Consider the following 12,923-nt stretch of genomic DNA (forward strand, 5'->3'; position numbering starts at 1 on the left):
TTCTAGACCCGAGTCTTAAAAAGGTCCAATAGTTTCTACTTTGGTGCTCTTGGAAGCCCTGAGCTACTCTGCTAGAGAGAACACAGGGAGAGATCATGTGAAAAGACTCTGAGAACAGGTGAAGAGGAAGAGAGGCCAGCTCTCCCCATGTCCTGTGGGCCTCAGTGACTCCAGATGACCCTGGCTCCATCTGTCCTCAGAAAACACATGAGAGGCCCTAAGAGAGGTCGACAGAAGAACCAAGCAGCTGAGCCCAGTCAGTCCTCAGGCCACAAGAGATGATATGACTGGGTCATTGTTTTAAGCCACTAAGTTTTGGGGTGTTTTGTTATCCAGTAACAGATAACACAAACAACAGTGCTGCCCTAATACCCTGAGATTCAGCACACACTATCATGGAACTTGAACTGTGCACAGCTCTGATAAACTAAAAAACAATCATGAATGACGGCAAGTTCTTTGATGGCTGAGACCTTCTGTTGTACATTTCAATAACTGCCCTCTCCTCTCTCAGATCTTGGTAAACAGAGGAACTCAAAAATATAGGAGACTGGCCACCCCACTTAGACATCCATGATCTTGGGTGCTCTGCTTATAATGCTGAGAGACAAAGGAGAAAAGGCAGGGTTACTGTCATTAAGGATTTTATAGTCTTGACATATAAGCAAAGAGTGTTGGATAAAGTTCAGTTGGAGGGTAAATAATTATGTCTTCACAACCTCAGATCTATGAAGGTACTAATTTCCATAGGCCATCTAATAAGAGATGTTTTTTTTTTAAAACTAGGGCCATTAAGTCTGTTTTTCTAAGCCCCAGATGTTCCCTTTGTGGATCATGGTGGTTATGCAGGTAAGAAGGTTCTTTGCTGTCCATGCTGAACCCCTCCCCCCGCCTTTTTTTAAAGAAATCTAATGCTCTAACTGCCAAAGAGAATGTGTGATTCAGTCAGATGCTGAAAACTCTACATCTTGGTTTGATGATTTCTTATTAAAATCAGATGCTAAATACTGCTCCTATTATTTACATGTTTATTTTTCCTCACCATGAGAATTGTCATTACTGAAAAATGTGTGGAAATATATTTATTGGCTTAATGGCCACTCTGTTGATGTTTCTGTTATCCTTGGAATGCCAAAGCCATGTTAAGGCAAATTTAGCAGCTTGACACAATATGACCAATTCTCAAGAAATACCTCCCTCAAGCTCATATCGCTTTTTGGTGATTACTACATATTTCTCCATCTCCCTCCCAGCCAAACTTCTTAAAAGAAGTTACTTCCTCTCCTCTCATTTACTCCTCAACCATATGCTATATAAATTCCAGCCAAACAGACTCCTTGATACTGTTTTCCCCAAGGACAGCCATGATGAGTTGTCACTGAACCCACTGGATACTTCTCAGTCCTCACCACAGTGTCAGGACCTGGTGGAGTGGACACTCCTCCTTTCTTAAACTGTTGCCTGCTCTGGTCAGGTGAAACCACCGGCCCCTTCCAGCTTTCCTCCTAACTCTCAAATGGGCTTGGTCTGCCTTCTCTGTAGGCTCTGTTGTCTCTGCTCATAGCTTATAGGTCAGCAGTCCTCAGGGTGCTGCTGCAGCCCCTTTTGCTTCCCACTTCCTTCATGTTCTCTCATTAGAGTTTTCATCCCATGACTTCCAGATTTGCATTTCCAGCCAGACCTCTCCTGATCCCACTGCTCTATGTCCAATGTCCCTTCCATCTTGGATGTAACAGAAGCACACAAAGCTGGCATGCCACAAATAAATGATCACTTCCCACACAAACCTGCTCTTCTTCAGTGTTCCTGATATAGTGAATGGTACTTTTATCCATCCAACTGCTCAGCAAGAAACAGGGGTTGTTCTTTATTCTTCTCTCATCCTCCATGTCCCATCTATAAATGTCTTGCTCATTTTGTCTCCTAAATACCTCTTGCAACTATCCACAGTCTCTAGTTCCTAATGTCACTATTTTAGTCTAGGTTATCTTCATCTCTCCCCAACATAATAATCAACCACCTGCTAACCAGTTTCCCTGTTACCAAAATCAATGGGAGCACTTAATATTCTGTTTACAATGAGATATCTTCTTAATTCCATCACAAGTTAATTTTCTCTCATTACAGACACAAATATATGGAAGTAATTATATTAAAAACTTGAAACAACATTTGGCACCACTCCCAACTTTTCCCATACTATGGAGAATAATCTTATAAAAGGCAAGTCCTCTGATAGCTTCATTAGGACTCTGTATTAGAATAAAGTCTAGATTCCATAGCATGGAGTCTTCTTAAGACCCTTTATGAGCGGACCCTTACCTCCTTCTTCATTCTCATTTCTCCCTACTCTCTGCTCCTCCATTCACAATCCTTTTCAATCCATAATTTCTTTTTAAGCTATAGATTGCCAATGTTACCTTCTCTCTTCTCCAGGCTTTCTCACATTCTGTTCTATCAGGAGAGAAGACTCTTATATTCATTGCCTAATTCCTTGGTTAAACATCTATTTCTCCAAGAAACCTTTCCTGGTAACTTGCAATTCAACTGGGTTTGTCTTTTTTGAGTTCTTGGAGACCCTGTGCATCTCTTATCACATCACTTATACTTTATTTTAACTGCTGGCTTAATTATCTGTTTTTCCCTCAAGACCATAACCTTTGGGCAATATCTATCCTCATTGTTGCACTTTTAGTGACAATAGCAATACCTGGCACATAGATAAATGCAATAGGCTAAGCTGGTATCCTTTCTGAACTTACTGTTTATAAAAATCTAAAAACCTAAGATCTGACCAAGTAGATAACATTACTTTGCTAGCTTAAAAAAGGGAAACTCCAAGAGAACATTAAAGTTAGGGCTCAAATGCCTAAATCAGCTCTTCTCCAAGCACACACATTCCTATTCGTAATTATCAATGTTTTCAACCCATCAGTTTTATCTCATTGCCTGAGTGGAAAGAATATAAACTTCCAGCTTGAGAGCTCTGCCATTGATGGTTTATAGGGCCTTCCCAGTAGACACAGTTGGTTTAATGCTTGGTAAGAAGCAAAAATCCCATTTATTAACAGTGATCTTCAATCCAATATTGTGAAAGGATGTCTAGAAAAAGCCTTGATGTAAACCTCAGGGTTTACCTCTCTCCTCCAAGAATTGCAAATACACTCCCTCTGTCACACAGCATACTAGGAATTCCTAGCAAAAAGAACTAGCACTGTGGGATTAGCAAGAGGAACTAACCATCCTGAATATCAGGAACAGACTCTTCCTGAAGAACCCAGAAGCTCATTACACTAAGTCCAAAGACAAAATCCAATTTAGACCATCTTCGTTATCCACGGAGCTTTCTTTGAAGAGGAATAATTCTAGATATGGGTTCCCTTGATGAGAATCTTGGAAACTAGCAGTTGCTAAAGTCATCAGTTATTCTGGGTAAATCGATGGAAGAAATGAAGCAGCATCTGGCCATTGATGAAAAAAGGGGCAACCAGAAACTAGGTGAAATAGTTAGCTAAAAGGCCAGGGGTTAAGGGCTGGCTCTTGTTCCATTTGGGAGATTTGCTGGGTAAATAGAATCTACAGTAGGCGAGTAATGGGGCCAAATGAGAAGATTGGAGCTCCACACTCACAAAAGTATTTAAGAACTTCCTGCCCACAAGCAGTGTTGCATCAGTATTGTGTTATCTAAAAAACACCGGACAGAAGCAAGTAGACTGTTCCTGGACCCCGGAATGAGTACTCCCAATACATCTCAGGCCTGGTCTTTCTTATTGCTGGCATTTGGGTGGGGCTGGTGCAAGCAAAGACTGATGCTATGATTCAAAGGTTCCCAATAATGTGGTACAGCAAGGGCAATCAATTACTCCTATTTGAAAGCTGCTGCCTTATTACAACACTATTTCACCTATGTTAAGTGGGTTTACTAATAATTGGAATGAAAGTTTAAAAAGCAGTCTTTGATTTTCTGTGAATCGATTAAATTGCAATACTTTATTGGCCTAAAAGTATGATGGAATGAAACATCTCAATTTGAGAAAACACAGAGAATCTTTCTAAGAAAATGTCAATTCAATAATTAGTTGTATGTTAAACCAAAGAGGAAAGTTCCTTTTGTTTCTTAATCGAAAAAGGCAAATTAAATCAGCACAAAATTTTATAAGTAAGATAAATAGATATTTGTCTATTAGTAGATGGGATCATTTACCACATTTAAAATAACTTTCTGACTTATTCTTTCATCTCAGGCACCCACTCCCATGGTTTTAGTCTGTGTTTTATGTCCACTTTGAAAATCACTAATTCAAGAATGCAGCTCTGTACTCACAGCTCTTGCCCTGCTAGCTTGCATTGAGCAACTGCTTCCACTGGCTATTTTAAAATTCTTTGAACCCTTTTCAACTTAAAATCTATTGATATTTCTAATTCCTCTCAAACTATTGGACTTTTCCTTTCCCATTCATTTTAATGTTCGATATTATAGTGACTTGAATTGTGTCCTCCCAAAAGACATGCCCAAGTCCTGACCTCCAGTACCATGGATATGACCTTATTTGGGAATAAGGTCTTTGCAGATGTAATTAAGTTAAGGATCTCAGAAAGAGGTTATCCTGGTTTAGGGTTGACCCTGAATCCAGTGTCTGGTGTCCTAAGAGAATGGAGAGATTTGAAATACAGAGGGAAGGCCACGGGAAGACAGAAGCAGAGATTCGAGTTATGCAACTGCAAGCCAAGGAGCATTAAGGACTGCCTAGCAGCCTCTGGAAGTTAGGAGAGAGGCATAAAACAGATTTTCCCTTCAGAGCCTCCAGCCAGGAGGAAGCAATCTTGCCAACACCTTGATTTTGGGCTTCTGGCCTCCAGAACTGTGAGAGAATAATTCCGCTGTTCTAAGCCACTAAATTTGTGCTGATTTGTTGCCCTCCTTCTTTTCTTTTTAACCACCTCTGAAGCCCTAGACGGACCTAGCTATCTGCTACATCCATAGCTGTATCTAAACAGCCAAATCCACTGAAAAAAGTCACCAGTGCTATGTAGATTCATAGCATCAATCTGAAATGAGCTTAACTCTCCTCCCCTCCCTGTGAGGAGATGGCCTCACTTATTACCTAGAGAAGCTCAGTCATCAGATAGGGTCCCTCTCAATTTTCTACCTACCTACCTCTTCTATCTGGGCTTTAAATCCCACCTGCTCTTAATTTCTCAGCAACCTTACCAATCTCTTTTGTCTAGTGTATTTTCTAACTCTTTCTCTCCTGGATACTTCACACTGGCTTGTCATCCTTATGTCTTTTCCATCATAAAAGGACGACAACAAATCAGAAAGCAAGCAGATAGCCTCCTGCTAATCAAATCACACACATACAAGCCCCTATAGAGACACACACATTTCCTCTACCATGCATCCTTGTCCTATCTCTTTTACTTACTTCACAGCCAGACTGCTTGAAAATGTATCCTCATTTTTTCCCCCTATTTCCTACTAATTTATCAGTCCATACTAATCTGGCATCTATTTCTAAATAATCCACCCACACGGCTTTTGCTAAGTTATCAATGACCTCTAGTGGATCACAATCACCAAAGTTAATAGACATTTTTCTGTACGCCATTTGATTTCTTCAGGGCCCTGAACACAGTTAATTGTACCTTCCTTGAAACGTTTTCTGCTCCCGGCTCTTGTCACAACACATTCTTCTGGTTTTCTTCCCACCTCTCTAGCCACTGCCCTTCTACCTTTATACAGGTTCACCTTCCTCCATTTAATCATTAGTGATGATATTCTTTTTTTGTCTTTTAGACTATCTTAGACCCTCTTTTCTTTCTATTCTATACTTGTTCCCTGGCCAATCTCATACATGGTCATCACTCTAATTAACACATACATGCAAATGACCCAACATTTACATATTCATCCCAGTCCTCTCCTTTGCTTTCCTTGTATTCAACTGCCAACTTTGGCTATCATAAAGTCAACTCAAACACATACCGAAATTTGTAATCTTATCTCCCCCTTACCCCTGTCCTGCCCCAACTCCTCCAAACTTGTCACTCTCCCAAACTACTCATCCCAGGAAAGGCCTTCACCATATATCCTAAACCAACATGACAGTGTCAACTGTGACACATCTCTTTTTCCTTCCTACATCTGACCTGTCACTAAGCCCTGTCACCGTTCCTTATAACAGCATTTAAATCCACCCATTTCTACCAGCCAGTATTAGTCCAAGTTGTTATCATCAGAAAAATTACCTCCTATTTGGTCTATCTATAGTCACTCACACTCTTGTCTAATTTATTCTACAGGACACAGGCCTAGTAAATGTCCCATCTTGGTTATCTCTCCAGTCTCAGCCCCTACGATACTCCCAGCTCTCCCTTCTCCAGCCACTGGTCTTTCCAGCTTTCCCAGACTGCTCACCTGCTTCTTTTATACAGGGGCTTTGCACATGCTGTTCTGCTGCCTGGAATGCTCATTGTCTAAATTCCTACGTCTCCCTCAGATCAAACTTCTCTTCCTCAGGGAAGCTTCCTTGATTCCTCAGAGGGAGTCAGGTCTCTCTCATTCTCCCAAGTACCTTTCCTTCTCTGCCCTAGCACAGATATAACCTCATTTTTCTTCCTGTGATTTGATCGTCTGCCTCTCCAGCTATACCATGCAGGCCATGAGATCATCAAGGACTGGTTTTGCTCACAGCTACATTCCCAGAGCCAGGTACAGTTTTAGCATTAGGTAGATACTCAGTAAGGTTTCTCCTCTACCCCTTCAGGGCATAGGTGTGCAAGGAAGTTTACAAGCACAAAGGGAATTTTGGGATATTGTAGACTTCCAGGGCCCACTCCTGCAGCTTAGGGTTTTCTGTTCAGAGGAAATAAAAGCATAACTTAGTAATATCTTTACAGCTTATTCCTGCTAGGTCTACTTTTTGATAAATACAGTTCTCATTTTCAAGGAATTTAGATAAGATGGCTGTAGCTGACTATTTGAGGAAGCACTGTCTGTTCTACTTTGAAGGAGATGTTATCATCTGTTTTTGTTCCTGACACAGGTGTGGGGATGTGTGTGGACACCTATTGCTAATTCCACAAAAGAGGTTGGGCAATGGGATAATTGCTCCCCAGGGCCTGGGCACAACTTCTGAAGACAGGCTGAAAAGCAAGTCAAAATCAATTCCTTGAGGACCCATTATTTTATGTTCTATCCATTACTGCTTTCCTCCTACTGACATACGATGTGGGGATGCTTCTGAGAGAAATTCTTTGTCTTGTGGTGCATGTACCACCATCCAAAGCTTGGTTACTGGGTCTTAATGCTAAAGGCCTTTTAAAGAGACTGGTCTTCACCTTGGAATAGAAGATGTATGAGCAGCAGAAGATGTGGAGAACTATCTTTGAAAAATTCATATGGTAATTATTGATGCCAAAATTGAGGAAAATGTTGAGATAATAATTTTCCAATGTAGTTTTCTTATTGCTATATAACCTGCAAAGCAATATTTCTGGGTATATCTTTGAAGGTGTTGTATACACAGACACATATGTCTTGTAGTCTGAATCATAGTGAAACTACAGTATAGCTAATTATGGCAAATTGTAACCATAACTCACTATGGCAATAATAATAGGCCAAGTATGCATTGTGTTAATGTTCTCTCTTGTGTTAAAAAAATCATACAATTTTAAATACAAATACGTAATATAAATGTAAGATATGAACTTATTCTTTGCATTTAAAATTATGAACATTATTACACATATGAAAGGACATTACATACATATACATACAAGACAAATATAGCCATACCAGCTAACACTGGCCAACCAATTAACATTCTCATAATCAATCAATCCTCTTGTATATTTAATGTTTGACTCTTATCCATGCATAGGGAAGTCTATAATTCAAAGTATTATTACTTGACCATGCATACAATTTATGATGTTAAACATCCTTATGTCGTCAATATTTTTTTCCCTTAGGCTAAAAACTAGCATAGAACGTCTCTCCTTTCCAAAAATAAGAAATAATATTTCTGAATCCAGTTAAATACAAAGGATACTACAGTGCAAACCACTGATTTTTTAAAAAAACTAGAATACCTTCAGTTATATCATGAACCTACTCATCTATTATAATATAAAGATATTCCACAGTATATCCTCCAGTTCAGAGGCTGAATATCCCTTAAAAAAACTATGTACAAACATCATATTCAGCTGCCAATTAAATTAGTTTGGCCATAGAGATCATACGTAACTTGCTAAGAATAGTTAAAGATCTGAATAATTAAAGTTGCAACTTTGCTTGTCACATGTTTTTAAATTCTTTCTCCTCAAAGAGTTTCAAATGAAATTTTTTTCAGACTTTTAATGATTCATGAGTAATTTGATGCCACTCTATTTGCATCTATCAGAGGACAGGTTTTCCAAAATCTTGAAAAAGTCAGCATAATCGATCAAGTGGCTTTTCATGTGAGAAGCATCAGAGCTCTCTGCCTTATGGCCTTACCAAATGGACTAAACAAAGCTCTCAATTTGCCAGCAGGAAGTGCATCTACCATACCACCATTCATGGATTCGTGCTGATAAACAGCAATTATTTAAATGTATGTTTCTATTATTATAAACCATTCTTCATAGCAAAGTCAGAGAGAACGTTGTAAGGGATCTTGTGGAATCTTTGCTATTATTTTTTCTAGTGCTCACAGACTACTCCCTTTTTCTTTCTTGTTCACATCTTACACATCACTTTGCTTAAAGAATATATTTCATTTAGATGCCTCCTCTCTACGGCAATGATCTGAGTGTTCTTTTCCATGTCACCCCGGGGTGGAGGGGATTCAGAGGAATCATCCATTTAAAGTTTTACCTCTATGTAAATCTTTCAGCAGTGTTTAGGAATGCAATGACCTACACATACACCTTAACAGATCTGTACAGTGACCAAGAGACGAAAAAATGCAGTCAGGTGAAGGGACTAGGTCAGCGGAGTGACGAATTAGAGATTCATGGAATTCAGAGGTTCATTTTAATCTCAAGAAATAACAGATTATAATAGTTAGATGGCATTGGGCCTTTCAACTAAGAAACAGAGTCAGAACACAGATTGGGAATGTCTACCAAGAGAACTGTTTAAGATTTCAAAGCTTTTTGCAACTTTCTTACGCTTGTTATTCTCTTTCATTTTTAAAGCAATTAGCATTAATTATTAGACCTGTGGACTAGTGTTCAGGTATAAAAAGCAGCTCATCTCCTATTTCGAGGTTAGTTTGGGAATGAGGAAAAGGGTAGGAGACCAAGAAATAAAGGAGGTGGTGATTTTGAGGAGGAGAGAGAGTCAGTTCAGAATTCGGTTTTCAAAGATGTAGAGGATGAAGCACATAAAAGTGCTGGAGTAGACCTGGAATGGCCTGAGCACAGAATTAGCAAAATCAAAACAAACAGAATCTGCATAGCTCTTCTATCATTTCAACTAAAACTCAATAGTATGAAATCAGAACTCTTTCACTATGTGGTTCCCTGTGTACACTCTTTCTCATTTAAAAAATATCCACACAATATGCCACATAAACTCTCCACAATTTTATGTCATATAAGGTACCATTCTTACCCCCATTTTATAGATGGGGAAACTGAGGTACAGAGTTAAATAAATTGAGTTTAGTATCAGAGTTGGGACTTGACACCCAGGTACTCAGACTGCAGAGTCTCTGCTCTTAACCTCTCAGTCATGATGACTTGCCCCAAATTCTTTTGTTGTCCACTAGGCTATAAACTGTACAGTTAGTTATCTTTGTTATCACGAAGATGCCTCATTTCTATTCTCCTGTGTTTTTCTGTCATGTCCAAGAATCATTTACTCAAGATTATTCCTCCATGAAATAACTTATTCTTCTCTGCCAACAACTATATATAACTAACTTTCCACTGTGTGTTGATTTTTACTGAAGTAGTGAAAACAAAAATGAAAAATAAGAAATGGACTGTCCACACTAGAATGAAAGCATTCAGTTATAGAAAAGGTAGAATTCTAAGTTCAGATATTTATAGATCATATAAAAGTGGTGGTTCTTTAATTGAAAAAACAATAGCAAACAAACAAACAAAAACTCCTGAGACACAAGAAAACACATAGGATCTAAAAGACAGTCTCAAACATACTGAAAAATTATTAAAGACAAGAGCAATTCTAAGGCTCAATTTTTTTCTTTGGTTCAGACAGCCTATAGTAATTAAATTCTACTAATTAACATAGAGTTGAAGTCAACAAAAGCCCAGTGAGAAATAAAGAAAAAATAATCTTACCTGCAGACGTGTGTTTGAACTTTTCACTTTTCTTCTTCCTCCATTTCCAAGGCTTGAAAATCCTTCCCAAATTGGCAAACTTACTTCTCCTGCGAATGGGTGGGGTATGGGTACCTGGGACGAGGGAGTCAGAACGCATCGCCGCCAGCCTCTCCACTTCCTCAGCTTGTTTTTCCCAAAGAGAAAAAGATGAAAATAAAGAGAGAGAGAGAAAGAGAGAGAGAAAGTGTTAAAATGGGAGCCTCACAGATGGCCAACGTTTTCCATGGTTACAGATAACAGAAACCACATGACTAGAGTCCCATTTCTCTTTTTGCCTTTTGGAATTTACATCAACACCAAACTGCTTTAAAGGCTGGGGACAGTCAGCCAAACCCCAGGGATCTGGAAGACCCCAAAGAAGCTTGCCCAACCTTAACTTGGGCTTGAATAGGAGGAAAGGAGGTGGAAGAGGAGGAACAGAGGCCTCTTGACACATCAGAGACTCTCCCACACAGCAGGGAGGAGGCATCAGAAGAGTCAAATGATAGTGTAACTACCGGCACAGCAATTTCTCAAATAAGACTTGGCAGATGCGATCACTATAACACCGTCTGCTGAGAAAAAAGGGAGAAAACATTTATCAACTGTCTATTCCAGTGCCAGTGTCTCCACCACCCACGACTCTCTTTTCTACTACCCTGCTTTACCCAGACCAGCAGAAGCACTGGAATCTGTTGAATAAGCGGCTCCACCTTAGGGTTACTGACCTATTTTAGAATCACTCACCCTTTATTAGATTTTATGATTGCCTTAATTTCCCTCAATCTCTTGTTTCTAGTGTTTTGTTTTAATACTACTAATGAAAAGATTCTTAGAAATTGAGAGCTGAAAGTAGCTTTAGAGACCATCTAGACCAGCGGTCCCCAATCTTTTTGGCACTAGGGACGAGTGCTCTTATGAGAATCTAATGCCTGATGATCTGAGGTGGAGTTGAGGTGGTGATGCTGGTGCTGGACAGTGGCTGCAAATACGGATGAAACTTTGCTCGCTGGCCCGCTGCTCACTTCCCATTGTGCGGTCCCGTTCCTAACAGGCCACGGACCAATCCTCTGATTCTGGGTGTGGGCGGGGGACGGAGAGGTGGAGGAGTTAGGAACCCATAGTAACTTTACATTTGAGGATACGCAAACTCATAAAGCCTACTGGGGACCCTTTCTTAAAGGCTACAATCACCTTGACCACTTTTATCATTTGAAATAAAACCAACTCTTTTCCAACTTATATGAGAATTTATATATCCCTGTGAGATAAATAGATTGTGACTTAAATTTTTAAGACAAGAATAATCAGAGAAAATAACCTCTCTGGCAAAGTCAAGAGAATGGGAGAGACTCACCTTTCCAGAAAGTCAAATTACATCTAGAGTTGTGGCTGATCTAAAACCACTCTATTGGACTTCTAACACTGTCTTTCAGAAAAATCATGTGGACTTTTGCAATATAGGCTGTCCTCAGAAGCTCAATGTTACAGCCTGGTAGCGTGTGTGCTGTCATCTGAAATGGGTTAAACTCAGGAGATTCATTCATTCAACAAGTGTATATGGAACATCTACCATGTGCCAGGCAGTGTGCTATTATGACAGATGATGACAGGTTGGTAAAGGCTCCTGGCAGCACAACTGAAAGGAAGTAGATGAATTTGAGAGATTTCTGGGAAGCAAAGTCTAGAGCTTAGTGACTAATTGGCCTGAGAGAGAGGAGGCAGATCATTCCCGATGCCCAGATTCATGTCAGTGGAATGGCGCTTTCATTCATGGAAATGGGAACACAAGAAGGGGAGGTACAGGATTGTGAGTGAAGGCAGCAACGATTTAGATATGTTGCATGGTGATGGCACTTAACCCTTTGATTACCCAGTTCAATGTACTGGTAGCTCCTCTTTTCAATCATTGTAAGCTACCACTTAATACTGTACTAGACACTGATCATTTCTGGGGCAGACACACAAAAGAATTGCTAAAATGGTTGAGCATAGAGTCTAGAGACAAGGGGCTCAGTGCGTAAAACTGTCGAAATGAGAAACCACGTAAATTTCAATGGAGGCAAAGAGGAGAGAGTAACTAATTTTGCTTCGTAGTGTCGGAGACGATTCTAGGGATGTAATGTTTGGCTCGCTTTTGAAACGGGAAGAACAGTTATCCCTAAAAGGGGAAGAGGGAGAAGTGGATCCCTGGAAGGAGAATATACCTAAAAGGAACAGAAAAGGTTGAAAGAGCATGGCATGTCTAGGAACTGCAAAAAACCCAGTGAACTGCGAGCATCTGATATACTAGAGAGACAGAGGAGAGAGATGGTGGCTGGAGGAGTCTGTAGTCAGATCATGTAAGCTTTTGAAAGGTATTGTTAAGCGTTTGGGTTTTATCCTATAAATAGAAAAAAAAAAGATGAGAATTTGAGAATGGAAATTGTCATTATTACATTCCACAAATAGGTATAAAGTGCCCACTGTATACCAGATGCTTAGGTGATGCCAGTGAATAAAAACGACAAAAGCACCAATTGGTGGAGCTTACACTGGGAGGCAGGGTAGGAAGCAGACAATACACATTAAAACTAAGTATGTTAGAAGATATGTGCTTT

General features: G+C 39.7%; 1 protein-coding gene across 8 annotated transcripts in view; it reads right to left on the reverse strand.

Annotated features, from left to right (window-relative positions):
• Nucleotides 1-12,923, reverse strand: part of LOC120598872 (phosphatase and actin regulator 1) — a 288,350-nt gene that overhangs the window by 185,928 nt on the left and 89,499 nt on the right. For all 8 annotated transcript variants that reach the window (XM_039857954.1, XM_039857953.1, XM_039857948.1 and 5 more), the window contains exon 2: nucleotides 10,303-10,467. In XM_039857954.1, coding sequence (XP_039713888.1) covers nucleotides 10,303-10,441 — 139 coding nt within the window. In that variant the 5' untranslated portion in view covers nucleotides 10,442-10,467. The remainder of the gene's footprint in view (nucleotides 1-10,302; nucleotides 10,468-12,923) is intronic.

Source organism: Pteropus medius, unplaced genomic scaffold, assembly GCF_902729225.1.
Source record: "Pteropus medius unplaced genomic scaffold, Ma_sr-lr_union100, whole genome shotgun sequence".
NCBI lineage: Eukaryota > Metazoa > Chordata > Mammalia > Chiroptera > Pteropodidae > Pteropus > Pteropus medius.